Raw genomic sequence first — 24,818 nt, 5'->3', positions numbered from 1 at the left:
GATAGCCGTCTATTGGACGCGGCCGACTTGCGCGATCGAATATGGACCTATACATCGAGTAGCTTACCATAGTGCCACCCGTACGCCATAAAGGCGGTATATATGTCTGGGACGAAGCCCTGCTTCGCGAGATCTGTGTATCACAAGCGGCCCAGTCAGCTTTGTGGGAAGATACGTTTGCTCCAGTGTAGACCAAGGGCCCAATGGTAGAGCCTGGCAAGTTTGTCAGTTATGGCGGAATCTGGATGATCAGTTTCGGGAGAGACTTACCTCGCGTCCACAGTCTTGCCCTGCTCCTTCGATAATGCTGCGTTACGCATGAATACAAGGCCACAGTCATCGAGGACAGCTCACATGGGAGGTACATACCTTGTAGAGTCTGATACAACTCATTAAGTGGCACGATTCTTCGCTCAATGAACTCGCCCTCGTCTAGATGCTGCTCTGGAGCCTCATCATCCTCCTTGAGGTTCACCTCGATCGTGACCATCTTGCCGCTCACATTAGCACTTACCCCAACATCACGGCGATGAAACCAGCATGATTTTACATACCTGCATATTCGCAGTCGTCAACCCCGGATCACTAACAATCGTCGGACTGCAATCAAGTACCTGGTGCGTAGCATTGGTCATTCCCGGCTGATTACTCAAAGTCGGCGAGATGTCGCTCACCTTGCCCTCATACCCGGTCTCCTCCTTCAACTCCCTCACAGCAGCTTGCTCAGGCGTCTCGCCTTCGTCGATCAGGCCGGCAGGGAACTCGACACAAATGGCTTCGACGGGTGGCCGGTACTGCAGGATGATGAGAGTGCTTGGTGGTCTGCTTGGGTGGCGAAGAATAGGTGCGATGGCGACGGCGTCAACTCCGGTTTCTTTGCGAGTCTTGCGGGCAGCGGCTTCCCAGACACGTTCTCGGCCAGTCTGGTCGGTCCATTCGATTTTGCGAAGTTCAGTCCATTTGGCCTCGTCCGCACTCAGTGGAGTGACGCGGTTGATCTTGGGTTGCTTGGTGGCCATTCTGCCTATCGGACGCAAGTGGCGTAGTGATGTAAGTTGTGGTAGGCGAGCACGTCGTACGATGAACATTGATGCAGTGATAGAGAAGTCAAACGAGCATCGCCTTCGACATTGAATTTAATGGTGACGTCGTGCCTGCCGCAAATTATAACGGCGCGGAAAAACAGCGTTCCGAAGAGCATTCACGAAAGCATGAGCGAGGATGATTGATCACGATCTTTGAGAGGGTGCATAACTGAGGGTAAAAGTCAGCATGACTTTGGAATAGTGTCATGACATTCGTTCGCCTTGCATGTGCACAAGACGCAGGACAGTTGGCAGTCGCCCTTATGCTCCGCTGCAAGCAGTATAGAGTTCCCTCATGCAACTGCACGCCCTTCGAACTGCCTGCTATCCTTCCTGTAACCTGCATCTTGGACTGTTTCATCGGTCCATCGATCAAGACAAGGTAATATCTGGCCTACTCCCTCACACCACCACCATTGCTAACATTCGTCACGCCCTTCGACTCTTTGTTCGACCCTTCAATAATGTTTCCACTCTCCAATATCTTCTGAACAACATCTGTGCTGGAGCTGAGTCAGTATCCCAGTCGATACCTCGCAAACATGTCCAATCGATCACTTACTCCTTGCTGCTGCCAAACTCCGCCTCAAGCTGACCCTTTGAAGCCCGATCCATCTGGCCTTGGTTGCCGTGTCTGACAGTATGTCAGCTACCAATAACACATGACTTCCTTGGGACTGCCCGACATATTGAGAACTTACTTGTGCGTAACGAAGACATCAAAGCTATCGACCACATCGGTCAAAGCCGTGGTCTTGTCGTGCTTCCACTTCCTCACGGCATCGCCGCTCTCAACAATGACGATGAAGTCCTCAGGGTGGTCGGAGGACTTCGCACCTCCTTGGCCCTTGTAGTGGACTTTGGTGACGCTGCCTTTGCCGTGCATGGTTGCTTGAATATTCGTTCGGGTCTGATTGAAAGTGTCTGACTGAATCGTGGTCTTGTGTCAAAGTTTCGTAACGTTCGGACTTGTGTGAACGTGTATAGTGAAGAGAAGGTGTTTGGGGAAGCTATCAAACGGAATATGTAGGATAGCTGTACCTTGCAGCTCTGGTCGCGTGCCATGGAAGGCACGGTCAGGTGCGTGGGTAGATGGAACGTCATTTGTGATGTCAGACTGGTGCACGGCCGATCGTCTCATATCTTTGAAACACGAAGAGGCGCAAATCGAAGAGGCAACATCTTGAAACGAGTCTGGCATCACCACCGGTCTACATTGCAATGTCATGTCAATGACGAACCATGCGTTTGGATGTGGAAGGCGCCTTTCATCGCTCTTTTAAGGTTAAGGTAGCTTTTGCAACCAATACCATGTAGTAGACGACACGGCCCAGTCAACCTTATGCAAGAGCTCTTTTGTTGATTGATGGTTTGCATAGTACATAAACACTATCTTAGCAGTCAGCAGCCTTAATCATTGGCAGCCTGTATATCAAACGCCTTGGTCTGTGTGGTCCACCTTGTCTATCGCGTGTACCGCCAGTCCGAAGACGGCCGCCAGAACTCCCCGCTTCTTTATTGCCTCTTCCTCTTGTCAACGACCAACTGCTTAGGTGACGGTGTATCCACCATCGACACGCAGATCCGCACCAGTCACGTAGCCCGAAGCATCGCTGCATAGGAATGTCACGGCACCCATCAGGTCCTCTGGACGACCCATCTTACCCTGTGGGATCAGGCTGGTCCACTTGGCTGCGAGCTCCGGATTGTCGTCGAGAATCTTCTTCGTGCTAAAATATCCATTAGCTCAATTTCAAAGGGATGTTCAGCTTCTGAATTGACTTACAGCGCAGTAAGCATGTAACCCGGGCTAATGCAGTTGACACGAATACCCGCATGCGCCCACTCAACCGCCAACGAGCTCGCCAAGTGCCTCACAGCAGCCTTGGCTGCATTGTACGGCGCCTGTGGCTGAGGCACATTGACAATGGCACCACTCATGCTTCCGATCATGACGATGCTACCCGGTGCCTTACGAGCCATCAAGTGCTTCGCCACGCCCGTAGCGAACAAGTATGTGCCGTCCACGTTCACACCCCAGAGCTTCTTGATTCTGTCGTAAGGGTACTCAATAGCGTCGAAGTTCTCTGTGAAGCCGGCGGATGTGACGAGGTTGTCGATCTGGCCGTGCGAGGAAATGATCTCCTCGAGGGCACTGTTCACAGAATCCGGGTTCGATACGTCGGCGTAGTGGGCTGTAACTTTTGGGACTTCTGTCGCGCCTGGGTTCTCCTCGCGGAAGTGCTCCATGAGTAGTTCGGCTTGCTTTTGAGCTTCGTCCTCTGCAATGTCTTTGTCAGTGCCACTCGAGCTTTTCTGTGGTATGTCACTCACTGTTAAGGTCAACGATCGCAACGTCCGCACCACTGACCACCAACGCTTGACTCATGACCAAACCCAGACCTCGAGCACCGCCAGTCACCACACCGACTCTTCCCTCCAAGCTAAAGCTCGCAAGCGTCCTCTTGAAATGGAAACCACCACGCCCTTGAACCGGCTTTGAGCTGGGCAGGTCCTCCTCTTCTGGATATGGCATCCGGATTGTGTTATCCGTTCGCGAGAACTGACCCTCATGCTCAAAGGCGCCGGGCTTGCCCGTTGTGCTGAACTCGTCATGACGACCCTCAGCAGCATCGTCACTAGCTGATTTCTCCCTCAATGGTGTAGCATTGCTAAAGTTGCGGATAGGTAGACGAGAAGCGGCTGTAAAGGTAGGAGGGCGGATAGCTGTTGCAGAAGCTCTCGAGACTTGACGGAGGAGTGTGGACCTCATCATCTTTGGCAGTAGATGTTAGCTTAGGACAGTGAGGTTGTTTAATATTGTCGTTCGTAGATAGTATAGTAAGAACTTTGATCTTAAGCTCGAGTCCAGGATAAAAAGAATAAAGTGATCCTCCTGTGATGCATGTTCGCTAAGCTATGCAGGGGAACGACGATCCTCAAGTTCTAAGTAATGCTTACGTGGTTTGTGATGCTGCCAGAAGGACTGTTCCAGTGTCGCTGAAGGAGTTCGATGGGCTAGCTGTGTGGTAGGCCGCGGAAGAAATTTGTCAAGATACAGGCGTATCCGAGGCAAGAACAGTTAATCCTCTCCTCAACTTCAAAATATCAATACCTTATTCTCAACAAAAAGCTATCTTTATGACGTACCTACGTACCCGTCCGCGTCCGCGTGTGCAGCTACTAGCGAGTCAATCAGCGAAGTCAAATTCGATGCGGAGTGCGGGACGATCAGCTGCCAACCTCGATAGGGACGGAAAAGATGTTTGGAATACACGTGCTTGGAAGACGTCTCGAGAAACTGGCAAGCAACGGAGGAAGCGGTATGGTGGAGTACATGTCGACTGACTAACACTGCGTACACGCCGGCCCTTGAGCAACATATTCGACCGGACTAGCATTGAGACAAACCCGTCCATTCTCATCCGGAAATCCATCAGCACTCTTCACAGTAAAATACTCCGACCCGACAGCCGTCCAAGCATAGAAGACATTTTTGGGATCATACTTCTTCTTGAGCTGTAACAGCTGCGGGTACTTGCTGACCCAAAACGCCCACTGAAAATCCGGCTGCAGACGATCCGCTTCATTCAGGTACGCGCCTGATGTGGGAGTCAGATCATGCCATTGCTTCATCGTGGTATCCGTGAAGTTTTGTCGCTGCTCGGTCAAGACGGCTGCGGACTGCGTGAGGTCTTGGACTATGCCGGTGATGAAGTAGCCGATGCCTGTGCGCCAGGCGGGGTTGACAGCTGTTTGCTGCGAGCCACCACGTTGCCAGGTTGGTGCGATATTGTACCCAATGAGCGCCATGCCGGCTTCGATGTTGCTCCACCATTCGTCAAAGGTCGCGTTGAAGAGTGTCTGGTTGGCGAAAGTTTCGCGTGGGAACATACAGGAGGCTGTGACGACGCCTTTGTTGTTCACGCCTTCGACTGGGAAAGAGGCATTGTAGGCATCGTAGAAGTTGGTATAAGTTTGCCACTTCGGCGTGATTGGGGCACCGAGCGCTTTCATCTTGTCGAGCCACGATTGTAGCACGGCTTGTGCTTGTGATTGGGTCTTGTTAACGGCGAAGTATGGTGCCATGGTCCAAGTCATAGCGCCGCCAAAATTGAAGATGTTGAAGTGAGAGTAAATGCCATTGTCTGCGCCGTTGGGGAAAGTGCTGAAATAAGACTTCAATGCTGCCTTGAACATGTCAGTGCTGACATTGCCGCCCGTTGCGAGGGACCACGAGGCGGCCGTGATAGCTGGCACATCCTTGTGAATCCTGGTGACGACGGAAGTGACGACGCCAAAAGTGCTGCCACCACCACCACGGAGTGCCCAGTACAAATCGGGGTTGTGGTCGCGATTGGTAGTCACGAACTGACCATCAGCAGTAACGAGCTCGAATCCCAAGGCATGATCAGCGCCCATCCCGAGAGTGAGCTGACAGGAGAGTGACCACCACCTTGTATCCACCCGCCCATCGCACTGACACTGGGACACTCACCTCCCATGGCAATATAGCCCATGTCCGAAGCTGCCCTGTATAGCTCATAGCCCTGGATGCCAACGCCCGCCTTCAATGCAGGTCCAGCATAACTGCTGTCCTTGTACGATGGCATGAAAGCAACTTGCTTGAGGTGATGCGTCCAGATGCTAAGAGATCCCGCACCACCAGACTTGCCAAAGAAGTCATGACCAGTATTCTTCACCACAAGTCGAATGCCAGAATTGCGAGCAAAGTTGACCGCAAGCTGGACCTGAGCGACGTTGGTGATGTTCACGACGTACGAAGGATAGCCACCTTGTGTGCAGGAATTCGTCTTGTTGAAGATGGTTGGAGGCTGGCATGTCATGCCCTGGTAGAGCGCACTCAACATCTCGATAGAATCATTGAGGTGGAAGAAGGGATCAGTCCAGCTCCATGCCATGCTGGCACACTTGGCTGAATCAACGGCATTGTTGGTGCCATTACCGTAGCATATGTGAGCCTGCGGTAGAGGCTGCAATAGTTGACCCAGTGTGACGAGCTTCAAAGCCAGCCAGTCGTTAGTGGTAGGCCATGCTGCATCCCCTGGAAAGACCTCTACAACCCGATCTTATGCCTCGTTAAAGCATCAGCCATCGTCTTTCTACTCCGTCTCGGCGAAAGTCGTAAGATCATCCGATGGTCGCTACAGATCTTCTTCTGGTACAACCTCGGCCACATGATCTCAGTGTTCTTCGCGGCATTGACACAATGTCTGCCCGTGCACATGTACTGGGACCACTTCTATACCAATGAGATCGTCAACGGCATCCCAGTCAACCCGAACTACTCCTGTTTCCCAGAAGAGATCTTCTCGCTGACGACAGCTGGTCTGGCTATCTTGTCCGACATCCTCATCCTCATCATACCCGTCGTTATGATGTGGAACCTGCGCCTGGATACAAGGAAGAAGATCGAGGCGGCGTCGTAATGTCGCTCGGCTGGATCGTCTGCGTGGTCAGCATAATCCGGCTGAAAGTCTTCTACGATTACTGGACAGGCGCAAGCGATGACCCGACCTGGGAACTCTCGCAGACAGTCTCAGGTATTGAGGTCAACGTCGCTATATGGACGGGCTGTGGACCAGCTATGAAAGCGATCCTGACACGTTTTTCGCCGAAGTTCTTCGGATCACGAACCGGTTCGCGGCCGAGTCGCAATGTCTACTACTCGCCGAATGGCTACGAACTGAGTGATCGAGGTGGGCAGGAGAAGAGCGGGTTTAACACAAATTACAGTGCGGTGATTCGGGCGCGGGACGATGATGCGAGTAGCCAAGATGCTATTGTACAGGACGAGAATCTCGTGAGGAATAAGACTCGGGAAGTGAGGGTGGACTTTGAGCTTGAGCAGCAGGCAGCGTCGCTTGGTCGTTCACAAGATCGATCCCGTCATGTCAGCCAGTATAACAGATGATCGGTTCTCTTCGCAGTCCATGCACTTTCTTCTTTCCCAGAGCCTCGGAGTGACATGTCGCACGTGATACGTCGTCAAGAATGTCTTCTTTCCTTTCCGCTATGCCATCTTGGCAAACAAATGTAGTCGAGCTTCACGTGAATTATACGTGAATGGCTGAGGAATATCAAAGTCTTTTTAAGCACGTGTTGCTGGCCCCTGGTCAAGACTGGACTGATAGGGTGCATAAGCTCGCGGTCAACGGACACATGTGGATAATAAGCGTAGTGACAAGCAAATATGCCAAGCAGGTCTCGAACGTCAATGGCGGCGCTGAAGACGTGATCACCTCATCGCCGGCCACAGTCGCGTGATGAAGATAGCTTTCCGAACAGTGGCGAGACATCCTTCTCCCCTTCACCGCGCTTTTATTTCATACCAGCATCAATAGCGGAGGACGAGCTCTTATTTGACGGATTATTTCACGAAGTGACATTCCAGGTTACGGCATCGAGGATTTGCAGGGTCCACAAACTCTCCACGATCAAGCCACAAACTCCGCTCTGAGCCGGTGCACCAATCCATCCACGACAGTACGAGTACAGACGCGCGGCTGGCGTTTAGGCACACCACCTTCCCTGCTTCACACTCTCATACAACCTACGAAGACGAGCAGGCGATAACTCACCAGGCAGCAACTCAGAGTATCACAGTGTACTGATCACAATCACACCCACCATGTTCGGTCGCTCAGTCGGCATCGCGGCCACATGCGCACTGAGCGCCAGCGCCTTCATTATCCCGCCGGGTGTAGCACCAGCAGCACACGGCGAGCATGCGCATGATCTCTCATTACAACAAGTCAACCCGAAGAGCCGGACTCTGGTGCAGACATGCCCTTCATGTGCATTTCCATGGGACATCGTGAGCGACCAGGCTGAGGACGAAGTGGAGCCAGAGTTCTGGATACAAGGTGGCTCGAATAGTCTGGTATTCAACTTCGGCATATCGGAGGATGGAAAGTGGCTACAGCTCAGTGGCGCGAACATATATTCACCCTCGTGCTTTGGGCGGAATTGTGGCAGACTACCAGTACCCACCGTGCGACAAATACCGAGCAATACCGACCTATCACACCTGGCGTCCAGCGATCTATCACGGTCGGCCAAGTTGAAGGTCACGGGGTATGGTCTGGAGGAATCAGATCCACAGGCACTATCACCGGATGGAGATATGCTTGTGCCGCTCACGTTCAGATTGGAAGGCTTGGAGAAGGAGCCGATTGAGCTTGGCGAGATTGGCATCAAGTTGTTGAAGACTAGTGATGGAGAGTTGTTGATCATGCAAGTGGAGGTTGACCCACGACCGCGCAACATCTTCGATCACCTTTTGATGCCTCCACCGGCTGGAGAGGAGGAAGAAGACTTCCCTCATCCACCTCCGCCACCTTTCAGCCATCACCCTTACGGTCCACCACCGTTCGATGCAGAGGGCGCAGAACTTCCACCATTTCATCATCCTCCTCACGGTCCACCACCATTCGATAGAGAGGGAGTGGACTTCCCACCTCCACCAACCTCGTTCCACGGTCCACCACACGGCCCACCACATGGCCCTCACGGTCCATTCGGACATAAAGAATGCGACGTGCTACCCGAGCCTCTCTGCAAGCTCAAGAACATCATTGACGCCAAGATCGATGCCGCCCTCGGCCCAGCGCATCGACACCATAGACCAGGCTGCCCTGGTCGTCAAGGCCAGCACGGTCCTCCAACCAAAGGAGGTCCGCAGCGCTTCCACGGTCGTCCTCACCATGTGCGACCACACAATCGCTACCATCGCCATCATCGTTTCTGGCGACATGGATTACTACGTGCCTTCGCCAAAGGTCTGGTCACTGTACTCATCCCAGTCTTCGCTGGTATCACAGTAGGCATGTCAGTCAGCTTACTTGGGCTGGTCGTAGGCCGGATCGTGACCTTCCTGTGGCGCACATTCGTGCGAGGTAACAAGCGAGGCTATGTCAATCTCCCGCAAGACGAAATCCCCGTCGTACAACACGCAGAGGGCAAGATGGTGCTAGCTGAGATGGAAGCACCGCCGCTCTACGACAGCCCGGTTGATGTGTTCGCGCCTCCACGCTACGAGGATGTGAAATCAGATACGAAGTGATTTCAACGCTCTGGTTGGGAGCTTGACTTGGAGGCAAGTGATATTACCACGACTCGGACGCAAAGACACAGTCTTTAACATGATGCCGGCCGGTACTTGGAGTTTTTCGGAAGGCACTCTTAAGGAGTTGACCAGGCAAATGGGATCGTCCTTTTTTCTGTTCGCTAGTCTGTCTAGTTCGCTCATGCTGTATATGTATGTATCTATTCATTCACATGCTCGCAGGCAACAGGTACTATACTTGAGGCCGAGGTAGTCGGGAGTCCTGATTCTTCGTGATGAAGTGTAGACTCTCTGCGATTGTGGATCCGTCATACCGCCGCCATCCGGCTTCGTTATACATTACCTTTCTGCGCGCATTGCTAGAAGGTGAGCCGGCAACTTAGAAGAGATCCGTGTCGTGCCGACTGGTGGCATTTAGACGTAGTTCTCTCACGCAATAATCGTCTCTATGATATCGTCATTCGTGGTATACCGCATTGTAGAGTGAGGAATCATGATGGGGGTAGTGAAGTCGCGTCCAGTAGTTCCAGCCTTGAGTCCTCAATCTCGCCAGACGCGACACTATCCAATCAATGCTGATGTCTTGCCCTACGAATTCAAAACTTCGTTCCCAGTCACGGCACCATTGGCACGTTTGTTGGCTTACCGAGCGCGAAAGAACCTTCTCGCTTCTGATTTTCCCTCAAAGTCGCGGAGAAAAGCCAAGATGATCAGCAAGAACCTCGATCTCCATGCTCGGATCGCAAACAACCACGAACCCATAGATCCACCATCCACGACGCGAAGCACAAACCACCAAAAGCCAACCTGAAACTTGAATCGCTTTCTGTCTTGCATTGCGCTCCGAGCCCTGCAGAAACGATGCTTGGAGGCGTCATGCCGCGATCCGCCAGAGGAGCTAGAGGCTACAAAGAAGGCCTCGGAATCGACTTCCTACACTCTCGAATGTCGTGCATGTCCTTTGTTGGCCATGTATTGGTCGCTTTGCCCCCGGTATCTGGCAAGTCCGCCGCATCCGCTCCCATCGTAGACTGGTTTCCTGCCTTTTAGACTTTGCTCGCCATGTGGTAAGAGGAACGGAGCCAAGTCCTGCTTTTGGGTGCACCGCGTGGCATATACTATTGCCAAAACAGGCACACGCAAACCACTGCAGTTGCCGCGTGGTGGCCCGCTGATATAGCCTTTGCAATCTCGGATGACTTGGAAGGGCGCATATAGGTCTCTATGCCCCTACTACTTGCCCTGGCTTGAGTTGATGCATGTTTGAGACCTTTGCCCCTGATAATATCAAGTATCGACGATTTCAAGCACTCTGCGACGTTCAAATATTCGAGGATCAGACCTACGACTAGTGCCATCTTTGTATCACTCCCTCACGGAAACAGGACTCTGAGACCTCTGGCAACGATAGACTCGACACAGGGCCATCCAGCTCCTACCGCGAACGATAGACCACTGTTTCCTTGCGAACCTGACGGCACACCTGACGACGTCACCACTGGACTGGTGCACTTGCCTTCTTTCTACCATCTACACCCGTCCCCATCTCGGTCTACACTAGGAGTTACCACACCACCACCATCACCAGCTCGGACGATCGTGACCTCTCACATACGCCTCACAGAATCCGACATGGCCGGCACAACATGCAACTGCGGCCACGAGCTGTTTGACAGCAGAGGTTGCTGCCCAGCATGCTACGAACGACAGCAAAGACGCCACCAGCGCCTATCAGGGCGAGTGTCTCCAGCGTCCACGCCACCACCAAGCCAACTGAACAGTCCTCGACAATCCGGTGAACGGAGCAGACTATCATCCATAGCCGAGTCCAACTACATGCCTTCTCCGGCCATCGCTGCTATTACCAGCGCCTTCACAGACGAAGGTCGTGGTCGTCCAGAGGTTAGCCTCTTTCCATCCCACCTGTACCAGGCGCCTAGAAGGCCGTCATCTCGCAAGTCGGAGTCGTCGGAGAGATCGCAGAGGACCCATACGTTTCGACACAGCGAAGACCATGTCGGGCCCATCGTGAGTCAGCTGCAGGGACCTATCACACCTCGCGTTGGGTCTAGCAGCCCTATCGAGCAAGCATACTCTCCTCTTGGTGCCGGCTTTGCAAGGATGAACCAGAGGGGTACCACTCGGGAACAGCGGGAAATGGTGAACGAGAAGAGGTTGAGCCAGCGGGGGAGTTTGGATCTAGCTGTGAGGATGTTTGATGGACCAGCTTGAGAAGAGCGTTGGTTGTGCTGTTTTTGTTCTTGAGCGTTCGAGCGAACGCTGACGACTTAAATGAATCTGGACGTGGTCGACCTAAGCGCCGGTCGCGGTCGAACCATGTTGTCCTCACGAGATGATATGATAGATGAGTGCTCTGTAGTCTCCAAAATTTGCACTGCGCAGCTCGAGATTGTGCCTTCGTTGCCTCGCAGGGTCGCAGTGCAGGCCGGTTTCTGGATAGTGTTCATTTCTGCTTCTTTTCGTCCCTGCCACGACTCGTGTATAGCTGCTCACTAAAGCAAGGTTAGCACGACAGCACAAGCTTCAACATCCTGACCATCGACTCACGCTCTCTCGCTTTTGCCATCCATCTTCTTCTTCTCTATCCTCTCCAGGGAGTCTTCTATCAGGCCTATATGTCCTCGTAGTGTACCTTCCAGCTCATCCATTCGCGCTTCATGCTCTTCTAGATTATAGTCATGATGCGATTTGAAGTACATTGTCATCCCACCCAAAGCGGCGAGATTGACGAGCTGCAAGATCGCGGTTGGAGAACGCCAAGAAGCCATTGAGCTGCGAAGTAGTTGATGCAAATGGTCGATATGGGATCTGCCAACCAACGTGCTGCACAACGATCGCACTTGATCAATACGAGTAGATCTTGGTTCTTGAACCATCAATAACGGAGCTCTCAAAGTCAAAATGGTGTCGATGACGAGACACGATCAGCCACAAAACAAGCACTTCAGCCTGCTCCACGATCTGGTTGGCTTTGCGCCAACTTTCTCGCGTCCAAACGACTTCATACTCAAAGCATATTTTCACGCCACAGGTAAGGAAGAGCTCAAATCCACAGCATCTGCATGGAATCTGGTAGACACAGCGTCCGGACCTCGCTTCGACATGTGATCTTCGTGGTGCCAAGAGAGGCGTTTAGTCCGTGATTCTCGCCATCGTCATGAGGTGGATCGGCTGCCCCTCTGTGGGCAGATATTATGACGCGGTATTCGTTGTGGACAGAGAGCACATGAAAGGTATAAAGAAGGGTGAAAGGTCTTGTGGCTGTGCTCGTGTATCCATACCGTACACTCCTCATCAAATAATACTGCCCATACTTCACTCCAAGATAGCTCCATCGATCTACGTATCTCACCATGGACTCTACCATTTCGGCACCATCAGTTGGCAGCCTCGTGAACAATGTTCTGTACGAAAAATTCTTGGGCCAATCACTCTGTAGATGCTGATTCGGATTCTTTAGTGGCTTGACCGGCAAGCGTTCAGATGATGCGTCGCAGGACAACACATCTTCTACCGCTGCAACATCCACCACTGGAAGCACATCCACGACCGGCACGACATCCACATCTAGCGCCCCAAGCACATCAACAAGCAGCTCAACTGGTGTGCAGCCTAAAGAAGTAGCGGACAAGTCGACGCTTGATTCGGGCAATGCAAAGACCGTCCACGCTGCGGATGAGGAAACGAGTGTAAGTGAGGAAGTCGCTCCGGCCGTCGAGCACGAGACCGTCAAGAAGCAGCACGAGACTCAAGAGCAGGTCGTTCTGGATAAGGAGAAGCACCAGGACCACTACCACACCACCATCCAGCCTCTCAAGGACACCGAGGTCAAGGATACCAAGGAGAACAGTGTCGAGGCCGAGAGACAGTACCGTGAGGTTAACCACCAGAACAACGATGTCAAGGCCAAGGTGGCTCAACGCGAAGGTGCCTTCGAGGACTCCACAGATGTGCAGAAATCGGAGGTGAAGTCGCAAGCGCCAACGATTGAGAACGATCATGTCCACCATCATTTGCATGAGACCATCCAGCCAGTGATCGAGAAGGGTAAGCTAGCATGCCGTCAGGACAAGCGGTGTAAGTGAAACGCTGATTGATATTATCCAGAAACGATCGAGAAGTCCGTCACGCACAAGACCATCCCGATCACCGAGCGCCACCAGGAGGTTGACGTCGACCGCGGCACTACAGTCAACAAAGCCATCTCGAAGGAGGAGTTCGCACGGAAATTGGAGGGTGAGAACGCAGGGACGGTGAAGACTGATGTCGCTGGTGGACCTGAGGTTGTCAGCCACCCGAATGTGTCCAGGTAGAGGTCGGCCAGTTCTTGGCAGCTTCCATAGGCTACAGAGAAGCAGCTTTCGCAGTGAGTCAACTACGGGTCTCGTCTGCCGTCGTGTGTTACTAGCAGATCATTGTGCCAGAATCTGGCCATTCCAGGATCCGGACGCTATTTCAGTTCAGTGCTGGAACCTGTGATACTGAGCGTAGTCGTCTCAGATCTCGAAACACGACGCCAGTCAGATCTCATCATTCGGCTGAGCGAGCTATGCACGACGTTATGCCCGTGGCGATTTCAGTGCGTTCGGGGAGAACAGAGCCTTGCTAGAGCAGTAAGCATGATTGACAAGACGCCAAGCTCAGCATCTTTGTCCGCTTGTGAGACGTCTTTCAGTGCCGTCCGAGACATCTCTCCAACTACACGTATGGCTCAGCAGACAGTCATGTATGCCCGTATGTGATTACATCTGAGGGCTGTTGATATTCCAGATGCGATCAGTGGTGGCCTGACCATTGTGCGGCGGTACTAGCACCAGTAACTGTGACGACAGTGGTCCTGTGTGATTATGGAGTCCATCCAGCGCTGGGCTCCCTCCCAGCTTGGCGCTACAGCATGAATGGTCGAGCTTGTATACCAGGGAGGAGGAATGGGCTGATGGCTTGATACTGCACTGACCACTCGCGTATTCTTTTCAGCTAGTGCCGACGACAATGTAGGTCATCAAACACCAAACGCAGCTATCTATTGCCGTATGCCAGAGAACATGTCGTGATCACTCTCGCAAAACCGTCTGTAACGCGAATCCTCCAGTCACGGCCTCGCCGCTACATCGCTTCGCTTCGGCTCAGCGGTACCTATGGCGCAATATCACACAAAAGCTTACTCCAGTTAAGGCTCAGAGGGCACGATCCAGTACTCTGGAAATAGTAGCCCTGCCGAAAGTAGATTTGATCATGTCTCGGATCTGCTTACGTTCTCGCAAAAGATGCGCGTCTGTCTTTGGAGACTGAAGATCCTCATCACGCTGTCACACTCCCAAACACATTTCGATTGTGATGGTCATGATCGGGGATGTTTCTTGTCGAGATCTTCCGTCGCCTGAGTCGTTTGTACTTTGATCGTGCGACGCTGTTCATGCAAGGACGCGTGTCTAACTAAGGAGCGGGGAGCGCATGAACGTATACGACAAATCCCTGGGGCAGCCTGAACGATCATGGAAAGAGGCCTCCCGTTATCATCGTGAACACGGAGAAGGATGAACAGATACGCTCCGTACATTTTCCTGACAACTCCTGATTAACCAAGTCTTGGGCATAACGGCTTGACTTGGATCGAAAGTGACGTGCAACGGCGATGGAGGTTTGACGAGTTCCGGCACTAGTGCTGCTTTACGAAGATATCCACTAATGTATGCCGACTGTGCTTGCGCCCCTGTTCTTACCACATCGCAGAAGGCGGTGCGACGACGAGCTGAGATCCGATATAAACACGCTGATGTGGGAGCGAGGAGTTTGTGGCGGTTGTCGAGACCCTAAAGGAAGATAACCCTTTTAGAATGCTCAGTATTGATAAGGAGCTGCCTATGATAGCGGTGATGGCATGTCATATATGAGAATGCATGGATGATTGCTTGCGCCTTGATTCGCGTTCATGCTCGCGACGCTACATCATAGTGCAAGGATTGTTGCTGATATTGCTGCACGACAACGATATTTCCCGGCCACAGAGTCTCCGCAATGGTCATCGCAAAACCTCTGACAGCTACAGGCCTCGTCCTCCCTTCTGTAACATTTTCTGAATCATATGTCCATACACCCCTCATACAATCGTCCTTACCATCCTCAACAAACCTTGATTAGCATGAATACAATTTCCACACCATAGCGGACCTCCCCACCAAGACCCGCAGGTGTCAGCACGTTTTTGGCTGTGCCAGGCTGAGGAGAGTTACGAAAAGCATACGCGCTGCAGCTTATCCGTTGCAGGGGGCAGTATTTTTGCGCCTCCATTTCCACAAAAGGGTTGCATTTCACGGGACAGAGCCCAGAGGTACGAATATACTCCACCCGACGACCGGCCCATGCTGTACATCTGTCCGACTTCACATGCCTGGCTTTGTTCCTGGTCTTCTTGCTCCGCACTCACTTGCGTTTGCGATTTATTGCTGCTGCTGGGTTCAGGACGCGACACTTGATAAGTTCTAACACATCCCTAGCGTCACCGTCACCGTGCAGAACCCTGAAACCGAAGATCCGCCCGTTGCGCTGAGGAAGCTGGCTACAATTCTGAGGCCGGACCTTTACAACGCAGCAAATACACTCGCTGTACCGTCGCTCTTTACTGCGTCTACTGCTGGCCCAGGTCTTCGCGGACCATGCTCACCTTCCGGAGAGCGCTGGTTGTGGCCGCGGTCATTCTGACTTGCTTCCTCGTCCTGCGGAATACACATTCATCCTCGGACACGCCTGTAGTACAAAACTCACCGAAGCCCACCGGATCATACTCAGATAACAAGAAGTTACAAGATACACCGCCAGATGTCACGCAATCATCAATAGTGAAGGAGACAGCCAAGCCGGCAACGACTGGTGTGGCGTGGAATGGCGATAGTGGCGGGAGGGTGGCCTTGAGCAAGAAGCCCTTGACACAATTACCGTTGGAGGACCTGAAGGCTATGCCGATAAGAAAGCAGTTGGCATATGCATTCCCATACGATGTGGATGGCAAGTTCCCGGCATACATCTGGCAGACATGGAAATACACCCCTGCGTCAGGAGAGTTCCAAGAAGACTTCCGGCCAGCAGAGGCATCATGGACGGAACTACACCCGAGCTTTGTGCACGAGGTCATTACGGATGATATTGCGGGCCATCTCATCAAGCATTTCTACGCTAGCATACCGGAGGTCGTGGAGGCTTACAATGCCTTACCAATACCTGTGCTCAAGGCAGATTTCTTCAGATATCTGATTCTTTTGGCAAGAGGAGGCATATACACCGACATCGACACGACTGCATTGAAGTCTGCCGTCGAGTGGGTGCCTTCTGAGGTACCACGGAGCACATACGGCCTAGTCATTGGCATTGAGGCTGACCCTGACCGACCTGATTGGCACGACTGGTACTCTCGCCGAATACAGTTTTGCCAGTGGACGATACAGAGCAAGCCGGGACATCCGGTACTTGTCGACGTGGTCGCCAGCATCACAGAAGAGACGCTAAGAAGAAAAGATGCTGGTGAGCTGGACAAACTAAACACCAAGGGCGTGGTAGAGTTCACTGGACCCGCTATCTGGACCGATGCGATTTTCAGATTCTTCAACAATGCCGAGTTCTTCGACATGAGCACGAGTAAGGGCAATATCACATGGCAGCAGTTTACTGGCATCAAGCAGGCCAAGAAGGTTGGAGATGTGGTGGTTCTGCCTATTACTAGCTTCTCGCCCGGTGTGGGACAAATGGGTGCTGGTGAGGAGGATGACCCGATGGCATTTGTTAAGCACGCTTTCGAAGGTACGATCTAGCATCTTTCATTGCGCACGCGACCGAGAAATACTGACGATCTGTCCAGGTTCATGGAAGCCTGAATCCGAGCGTCACGTAGGCTCATGAACGCGCGTCTCTTCCGTGGTCACATCGACGAGACGGAAGATGACTGGAAAATAATTCGCAGCGAACGCGAACCCGGTCATGCGACATTTCGCTTACCTACCACACAAGCAGCGCCGAGGACGGTCTGCTATGCATCAGCCCGGGCAATGACCGAGCACACAAACAGCCATAGACGGACCCACCAGTCCCATCGCACGCACGTTGCTGCCTGCACATAGACATTTCCTTTACTTCTCGACACAAACAAAAGTTTGATTGATATGATAGACCTTGAACGGGAAATGGAGGACTGAGCATCATCAGAGCATATGCTGGATATACATCGCTATTCAAGTGCTGAATAGCTGCTACATGCGGTTTTATATTAATCTTGCTAGATTCTGGCCGCGATTTGCTTGTACTTGGAGCGAGCGAGCTTTCGCATCTGTTGGTGTATTGTATGAGGGACGGGGGGTATGAGACGTAGACGGGAGGAAAAGTGTACTTAGATATGGTACTTGTAGGCTATAGGCTATGAAAAGGTTGACAGCGAATCTGCCTCTGGCTGCTTAAACCAGCCGTTCAATCGTAACGTGGCAAATTACTTGGGTTACGAGCTCTTGGAGAATGGCATAGCGAATAATTGTTGGTGGTATTAAAATATCTCGCTCTCGCTTCCAAAGTGTGGCGCGGTTGCTGTGGCGTAACTCGTGGCCAATCCGGCCAAGCTTTGCGACGACAGGCAGCAAGATTACCGCTCTTCGCAACTCGCATCTGACGCAGCCAGGCTCCAGAATTGTTCAGTATCGCCTGCCTCTGCGACTATCTAGGCATACGGCACGACTGACACGCTACACTACCCTCTATACCGTGAAACGAGTATGATCTGGACGTTCTGTTGACCGTCTCTCTGTAAAACTTAACGGACTCGACACACACACCAAGCGGGGCATGCCTGACGAACAAAGACGCCATGGAAATGTACAGGCCCGCACACGCCCATGCGCGCAGGAGCCATCTAACGAAATTATACGACGACACGAAGAAAAGTGCCTTGACGAGCATCAATGTCTACAACAGGACTATCGAGCTCTTCCCGGACCTCCAGCGCAAATTCCGGATCCAGAAGGACCGGCTGATGACATGGGGTCTGACCTGGAGCGATGACGAGAGAGAGGGCGATGTGAACATTGACGATGCTGTCGCCAGGGCAGGGCTCACCGAGACTGTTGACAGTGTCCTACGTAACATCAAGGAAGTCACCGAGGAGGCAGAGAGGCTTGCTAATGCGCCTCGTGGACTTGGTCTCGGTGGCGAGAAAGCGCCTGTGCCAAGTAACGAGCCCTTCGATCGAACACGATATGAGGACTTGATTCGGGATCTGACCACTTCCATCGACATCCTCTACGAGCTTTCACGATCACGAAAAGCTCTTGCTCGCGGCGAGCACCCGGTGTTTGAGCCAAGTGCGGCACGTCAGGATATCCGCGAGAAGGCACCGTCAATACATAAAAGTCTTGCACGAAAGCCGAGCTTCGCATCGTCTGAGCTTACTTTAGTCAACCCGCCGCCATTTCACCGACCTTCGCTATCACCATATGCTGGTCTACCACCAAGTATCGAGATTTCTGCTCTTCGTTTGCCCGAAGAAGGACCTCCTCCATATGATAGCTTGGGAGTGCCTGTGACGACTAGACAGAGCGCACGCCTCATTCGCCGTAGGGCGTCGGCTAGTGTGCAGGACCGACTCGGCAGTGGCGCGGAAGAGGTAGCTGTCCTGGTGGAGTATGCCGAATTCGACTCTGTCTACCGCGACACCCATGTACCACCACCGCTGCAACGACTTGAGGCTCTTGCTGGTTACCTGCAACCCATGCGAGCAGACTCTCAGACAAATTTGAGTCTGCTGGGCTACTTCGAGGACCCCCGACAGCCACGTATTGGCCTCGTCTACGATGTACCCTATGCGATTCAGAACAGACTCCAAGCCACCATCGAGCACGCTGAGCAGAGCTGGACACCCACAAGTTTGCGTAAGCTTGTACAAAAGTCGACCAAAGCACAAGCACCAGCTGGCGAACAAGCTGTGCCGGCACTGGAGGATCGCTTTCGGCTGGCATTGCGACTTACCGAGCAGCTTCATGAGCTACACAGCTGCGCAATCGCTCATGGTAATATCAACAGCAGCAGCATCCTGTTCACTGTAGCTTCGCAAGAACGACCCGCCCGACAATTGAGGTCACCGCTATGGGCGTCGTTCGACCTGTTCTCCAAATGTAACCTTGAGGGTAGTGGGCAAGCTAGTAATCTCAACGTCTATAGGCACCCGGATGATGTTCCACACCAGACCGGCAGAAGTCTTGGTGACGACTTCAAGTACGACTTCTACAGTCTGGCACTTGTATTGCTCGAAGTAGGCCTCTGGACGTCCGTCGGTGAAGTCTACAAGCCGAGATACACCTTGGCAGACTTCAAGCTTAGGCTAGAAAAGATCTGGATTCCGAAGTTGGCGCAGAAGTGTGGAACAGTGTACATGCGTGCAGTAGAGGCATGCTTCCGTATGGCTGATAGCACCGAAGCGTCTGGGCTCACAGTGGATGGCAACTACGAGCCGATACTGGCACGACTACGAAAATGCTGCTTGTTAGATGACATCGAAGGACCAACAGAGCCGCCATCGCGTACTGCCTCCATCACCACGACTGCCTCGTCCTCATACAGCAACAAGATCTCACGCAAGCCTGTCGCGGGATCTTTCATCGCCAGTCCGATCTCGCGCCAGCAGTCAGAACCTCAAGAGCTGCTGCACACGCAGTCCTATAGCAGCTCACCCGTAACAGCACCCCATCGTCTTGCATCGCTGCCAAACCTGTCAGCTGCAACCGCACCGGCTCAGTACGGAAGACTTGGAGCACCAACGACGCCGCAGCTCAGGCGTCAACCCTCCACACGAAGCAATGCGTCTGCTCGTTCAGGTATGTCGCAGATGCGACAGCAGATCACCGACCAATTTACGAGCACTCCTTCGTTCAAGGAGTACAAGAGAAGAGTGACGTTCATACAACAGAGATGGAGAGAGCGCATGGTCCTATGCCAAGAGCAACATGCAGCAAGACGTGCGAGGTCGAATAATCCGTACTCGCTGAATGCTACGATCAGAGATGTGGTCGAGCCAGAGCTCACGAGAGCCGTCAGGCCAATGAGACGCACGTTCAGCAACTTGAGTGTGCCGAAGGAGGTCGTGCAATACTGGGAGCAAGACGCCGCACCACGCTTAGCAAAGCTCTGCGACAAGGCATTGAAAGGCTCCAAGGAGTCTGCAAGCATCTGCGTTGCCATGTATGGAGAGACGCTGGAGACCGCCAAGCCAACCTTTTTAATCACATGCAAGTCGACTGCGAAGATGAAGCAAACTTTGCAGAAGTACTTCAAGCACGACTCCAATCTCTGCTGTGTGAGGGTCAAGAAGACAGGACCTGGTGACGAGATCACTTATAGCCGACGAGCAAGAGTGCATGGGGACTCTGCTGCACGCCGGTCGATGGCTTTGGCTGGTCAGCATGACAAGGCGATGAACCCCGATTACCAAGAGCGACCACTGTGTGGTGCTTCGATTGGTGCATATCGTGATGATGAACACCTACCACCTGTCTCCTTTGGTGGCGTGATACTGCTTGACGATACAGCTTACGGCATGAGCGTGCATCATATGCTCGAGCATCCGGACAACGCTGAAGAGGAAGATGACGAGGATGCTGAGGCTGGTGCCGATGATGAATCAGACACTTCTAGCCTGGGCAGCTGTTCAGACGCAATCTCGATATCATCAAACTCCGATGACGACGACACAGTGCGACCTGCATCCACTATCTCCGACGCAGGTACAACGATTCAAGTTCATTCAGGCGATCTTCCTGGTATACATCCCGAGACTGACTACGAGGACATTGACGTCACGCAACCTGCTCTTGATGATGCTATCGACTGCGACTTGCATGCTGATGCTTCCGATGAAGAATTAGATGAAGACGATGGCATTGACGAAGATCACCTCGATTCATACAAACTTGGTCAAGTCTTTGCGTCTTCCGGCTTGAAACGAAGTGCGACCTCGACTCAGGATGGCTTCAAGAGCATAAGTCAATCTTTACCTCAAGAGATCGACTGGGCACTCTTCGAACTCGTGCCACCAAGAGTTCATCCCTTCAACATCATCAAAGGGGGCTCCAAGTACGATGGCTCCAGCAACTCACGAGGCGATTCCTACCCTGTCGATATCCGAGAGAGCTCACAGCTCGCTTGTGCTAAGGTGCACTGTCTTGGTCGCACAAGCGGTCTTGCGTCCGGGGTCATCTCAAGTACCATGGAGCTCGTGAAGATCCACGGTCGCTCCACTTTCTCCGCGAGCTGGACCGTAGACGGTGGATTCGGTGCCGGAGGCGACTCAGGAGCGTGGGTGATCAGTAACGATGATGGCAGAGTCTGTGGACACGTCCTCGCGTCCAAGACCGGCAGGACATACATCTGTCCCATGGAACTCTTGCTCGAAGACATCAGACGCACATTGAAAGTCGAATCTGTAAGCTTGCCGAACATGGCTGCTGCAGAAGTCGGAAGAGCGAGCACAAGACGAGCCGACAAAGTCATGGCAGCAGCCATTGAGAATATGAGAATCGCGGAGAGTGATCTGGGCGGTGTACCCTTGCCGGCAAGCCCTCCGGTAAGGAGATCGATGGGCAGACCGAGTAGTGGACATCATATGGCTGAGCCTATGGGTATTATGGGTTGAAGCGTGATCTGCATCGCACGATTGAATGAGATTGTTATTTCTAGCCATATACCCAATGTAGTACTTCCACCTACCTACAGCGCTCTCAGTATCTGACAATGCTACGTAAAGCCAGGTCGTAATTGAAAAATCTTTGTTGCTGAGTGTAGAAACTGTTATCATATCTATCTCGTCTAAATAGCAGCGACCAATCCGATTTCTTTAGCCCCGCTCATCTCCATCGGAGGCTTAGTGTCGCCACGATACGACATCTGCCTCTCAGCATCACTGTCCACGGAGATACCGTTCAGAACCGGCGAGGTGCCATGTACGACCTCCGGGATCAGAGTACGCTTGTCCGGCGAGACCACGTTCAACACCCAGTACATCGCGATAGATAAACAGAAGCCGTAGATCCAATTGAAGTCGAACAAGTGCTTGAGGCCTTGGTCGATGTGCACGCTGGCAGGCGTGACTTTGTTGGCCATGCCTGGCAGCAGTGGGACGATGACGACGACAGTGGTGATCAACGCTCGCCAATTCACTCCATACTGAGACTGAAGATCAGTGACAATGCTGCCAACACCTGGATTGATTCGTGACCGTACCTTGTAACGATATATGCCGCGAGGATCATACAACGCCGGCACATCATATTTACGGCCCTTGACCAGCCAGTAGTCGCAGAAGAGTATGCCTGAGCAGTGTCAGAGTCTGTTTGTGACCGTGAGCCCGATTGTCTAGCCACTCACCGGCCATAGGCGCCATGAAAATTGCATAGGCACTGAGGAAGCTCAAGAGCGATTTGGCAGATTTGATGATGATCCATGGACACCTAGGCAAGTCAGCACAGATTCTTGCTCACAGGAGACAGTTCAAATGCTTACATCGCCCAGCCACCAACAAACGCAGCAAAGATGACACCACGGCGGATGTTGAACCACCTTGGGAAAAGTGTGGTGATGTCTGGAGCGTCGTCAGTATAGTCTCGCTATAGCATACAGCTCGCAGCGCATGCGTACCATTCGCAAAACTGATCGAGTTTGCGCTTATGTTCACGGACAATTGAGCCAGGAGCCAGACGCAACCAGAGAGAAAAGCGGCGGCGCGACCACCCGGAGTGGTCAGCCACATAGCCATGATGTCCAGTGGCGACCACAAGACCTTGCCATATATCTCCTTCGCTGCGGCAGCGGCCACAACGCCAAAAACTGCAGAAAGCGTGAACACGTCAGTCGGGTCCGTTTCAAAAGTAGGCTGCCATATGGTGGAACAACTTGACAGGGTGTGTAGGGTCTTACCTCCTACAATACATTTGAACAGTGGGATCATGGGGAGTTGCCAGATCTGGCTGCCCGGTTTCTTGGCAAAGCGTGAGAAGTCGGGAATGTTGACCTCAGTGTAAATCAGTATTGGGCCGCTTTCAACAATGATTTCACAACTCACAGCTAAGGTACTGAAACCGCCTGTGACACTTGTCATACTGCTGAGCCAAAGCCATGCTCGCTCGGAACCGTGGACTGTAGGCGGTGCTTGGAAGAATGCGGTGGAATTGCCACCAGCTTTGACAGAGATCCAAATGACCATAGCCAGTGCAGTGGGCAATACCAGCATGGTCTTGAACCAGAACATATATTGAAGTTTGTGCGTCGGAATTAGCATGAACGGAAACTGGATCAGCCAGTAAAGGAAGTACGAGACCATGCCTTGTGTTGTGATGCCAGCGGACAACGGTAGATGGTTGGCCAGATGTGCGTAGCTTGGCCAGATGGAGCGAATGACGATCGTCACACATTGTCCACCGTAGGCTGATTGCACACCGAACCAGAATAATGCAAGGATGCCACGAGAGACTACGCAGAAGTAGCTGAGCCAGTACCCATAAGAAGCTCGAGCAGCTATGGGGAAGGTGATGTGGAGATCGGCACCGATTGCTCTGTGTATGTTGGTCAGTTGTAGCTTGGACCCTATTACACAGTCAAACACGCACCCATTCAAGACCGTCGGTATAGCATTGCATAGTGCAGCCACCAAAGTGATTAGGATCGCATCTGTCGCGGAAAGTCCGGTAGTCATGACAGAGCTGGCTGCTGACCAGCCAGCAATGGTGACCAGATCACTGAACCAGTACCACGTGAACGACCAACCAGTCCAAGTACGTTTCTCAGGCGGGACTGGGTCTTGATCTAGATTTGGTGTCAGCTCGCTGCCCGTCCTCAAGGATTTCGGGTATGACAGCCTACCAATGTTGCTCCAAACATAATCAGGGGCGACCGAGGACGACTGCTTTGGCAGAGCCCAGCTAGAGGCATCGCGTACTCGAGTGTTCGCCTTCTGCCATGCTGCAGCGGACGCTGCGCGCACGTTCGGAATATGCATTGTAGGAATGGTCAAGGTGAGGAGGATCTGTGCTTAGACCGCAGACACTGCTGGAAGCATACAGACATGCACGGAGATTCTATACCTTCTAAGGTCTTAAGCGGGCTCGCATGCCAATGCCACGAGGTTGTGGCGTTGTGGAGCAACCCGAAAGTGTTGATAGCAAACCTTTAGGGAGAGATTGGCGCTGATTGCAAGATAGTGTAAGAGCGACAAGTCTTACAGAACATTGGTCCGACAATATGATCATTGCTACGGTCGGGTTGACAGCAAAGTGGACACATGTGGGAGTGGTGTCGATTACACATGACTCGTGTCGAATGATTGCGTCCCGGCCGAGAGATAAGACACAGAAATGTTATCGGAGGGCGCACGTCCACGGGTACAGTGACTCGCGATGAGGCGACAGCCCCTCAGCAGTGATATCTTGGTGCTTCCGGCCGTCACTCAAGCTCCCAGACTGCGGCCGAAGCTCTTGTAATCGTCCTCGCGCAGACATGAGTATCTCGCGTCGGCGTGTCACGCTCTGCTGCACGGAGTGCAAGCGCCGCAAGCTCAAATGTTCGAAGTCGCTTCCGTGCGAGAGATGTGTTGAGCAGTTCGT

General features: G+C 52.6%; 12 protein-coding genes across 12 annotated transcripts; 6 read left to right on the top strand and 6 right to left on the bottom strand.

Moving 5' to 3' along the window:
• Nucleotides 1–155: 155 nt before the first annotated feature.
• On the bottom strand, nt 156–1,019 carry LTS14_004622 (uncharacterized protein; the record flags this gene model as incomplete). The annotated part of the gene is made up of 4 exons (XM_064837323.1): nt 156–213; nt 271–307; nt 370–490; nt 555–1,019. The coding sequence occupies 4 exons, from the start codon at nt 1,017–1,019 to the stop codon at nt 156–158; spliced, it is 681 nt and encodes a 226-aa protein (XP_064695282.1).
• Nucleotides 1,020–1,479: 460 nt separating this feature from the next.
• Nucleotides 1,480–1,971, bottom strand: LTS14_004621 (uncharacterized protein; the record flags this gene model as incomplete). The annotated part of the gene is made up of 3 exons (XM_064837322.1): nt 1,480–1,588; nt 1,648–1,719; nt 1,787–1,971. 3 exons carry the CDS (start codon nt 1,969–1,971, stop codon nt 1,480–1,482), a joined length of 366 nt encoding a protein of 121 aa, XP_064695281.1.
• Nucleotides 1,972–2,634: 663 nt separating this feature from the next.
• Nucleotides 2,635–3,861, bottom strand: LTS14_004620 (uncharacterized protein; the record flags this gene model as incomplete). The annotated part of the gene is made up of 3 exons (XM_064837321.1): nt 2,635–2,815; nt 2,872–3,367; nt 3,420–3,861. The coding sequence occupies 3 exons, from the start codon at nt 3,859–3,861 to the stop codon at nt 2,635–2,637; spliced, it is 1,119 nt and encodes a 372-aa protein (XP_064695280.1).
• A 572-nt stretch (nt 3,862–4,433) lies between these two features.
• Nucleotides 4,434–6,007, bottom strand: LTS14_004619 (uncharacterized protein; the record flags this gene model as incomplete). Its single annotated transcript, XM_064837320.1, has 2 exons — nt 4,434–5,456; nt 5,525–6,007. 2 exons carry the CDS (start codon nt 6,005–6,007, stop codon nt 4,434–4,436), a joined length of 1,506 nt encoding a protein of 501 aa, XP_064695279.1.
• A 527-nt stretch (nt 6,008–6,534) lies between these two features.
• Nucleotides 6,535–7,020, top strand: LTS14_004618 (uncharacterized protein; the record flags this gene model as incomplete). The annotated part of the gene is made up of 1 exon (XM_064837319.1): nt 6,535–7,020. One exon carries the CDS (start codon nt 6,535–6,537, stop codon nt 7,018–7,020), a length of 486 nt encoding a protein of 161 aa, XP_064695278.1.
• Nucleotides 7,021–7,737: 717 nt separating this feature from the next.
• Nucleotides 7,738–9,171, top strand: LTS14_004617 (uncharacterized protein; the record flags this gene model as incomplete). Its single annotated transcript, XM_064837318.1, has 1 exon — nt 7,738–9,171. One exon carries the CDS (start codon nt 7,738–7,740, stop codon nt 9,169–9,171), a length of 1,434 nt encoding a protein of 477 aa, XP_064695277.1.
• A 1,635-nt stretch (nt 9,172–10,806) lies between these two features.
• Nucleotides 10,807–11,406, top strand: LTS14_004616 (uncharacterized protein; the record flags this gene model as incomplete). Its single annotated transcript, XM_064837317.1, has 1 exon — nt 10,807–11,406. One exon carries the CDS (start codon nt 10,807–10,809, stop codon nt 11,404–11,406), a length of 600 nt encoding a protein of 199 aa, XP_064695276.1.
• Nucleotides 11,407–11,638: 232 nt separating this feature from the next.
• On the bottom strand, nt 11,639–11,963 carry LTS14_004615 (uncharacterized protein; the record flags this gene model as incomplete). The annotated part of the gene is made up of 2 exons (XM_064837316.1): nt 11,639–11,687; nt 11,743–11,963. 2 exons carry the CDS (start codon nt 11,961–11,963, stop codon nt 11,639–11,641), a joined length of 270 nt encoding a protein of 89 aa, XP_064695275.1.
• Nucleotides 11,964–12,548: 585 nt separating this feature from the next.
• Nucleotides 12,549–13,508, top strand: LTS14_004614 (uncharacterized protein; the record flags this gene model as incomplete). Its single annotated transcript, XM_064837315.1, has 3 exons — nt 12,549–12,601; nt 12,656–13,242; nt 13,303–13,508. 3 exons carry the CDS (start codon nt 12,549–12,551, stop codon nt 13,506–13,508), a joined length of 846 nt encoding a protein of 281 aa, XP_064695274.1.
• A 2,343-nt stretch (nt 13,509–15,851) lies between these two features.
• Nucleotides 15,852–17,088, top strand: och1 (alpha-1,6-mannosyltransferase Och1; the record flags this gene model as incomplete). The annotated part of the gene is made up of 2 exons (XM_064837314.1): nt 15,852–16,989; nt 17,048–17,088. 2 exons carry the CDS (start codon nt 15,852–15,854, stop codon nt 17,086–17,088), a joined length of 1,179 nt encoding a protein of 392 aa, XP_064695273.1.
• A 952-nt stretch (nt 17,089–18,040) lies between these two features.
• Nucleotides 18,041–21,978, top strand: LTS14_004612 (uncharacterized protein; the record flags this gene model as incomplete). The annotated part of the gene is made up of 2 exons (XM_064837313.1): nt 18,041–21,787; nt 21,937–21,978. The coding sequence occupies 2 exons, from the start codon at nt 18,041–18,043 to the stop codon at nt 21,976–21,978; spliced, it is 3,789 nt and encodes a 1,262-aa protein (XP_064695272.1).
• A 51-nt stretch (nt 21,979–22,029) lies between these two features.
• On the bottom strand, nt 22,030–24,214 carry LTS14_004611 (uncharacterized protein; the record flags this gene model as incomplete). The annotated part of the gene is made up of 7 exons (XM_064837312.1): nt 22,030–22,532; nt 22,588–22,670; nt 22,723–22,801; nt 22,858–23,046; nt 23,137–23,771; nt 23,826–24,021; nt 24,079–24,214. 7 exons carry the CDS (start codon nt 24,212–24,214, stop codon nt 22,030–22,032), a joined length of 1,821 nt encoding a protein of 606 aa, XP_064695271.1.
• Nucleotides 24,215–24,818: the final 604 nt, after the last annotated feature.

Source organism: Recurvomyces mirabilis (genome assembly GCF_035927965.1).
Source record: "Recurvomyces mirabilis strain CCFEE 5264 chromosome Unknown scaffold_10, whole genome shotgun sequence".
Taxonomy (NCBI): Eukaryota; Fungi; Ascomycota; class Dothideomycetes; order Mycosphaerellales; family Teratosphaeriaceae; genus Recurvomyces; species Recurvomyces mirabilis.
Note: the sequence above shows the minus strand (reverse complement) of the source record. Positions and strands in the feature narration are given on the sequence as shown.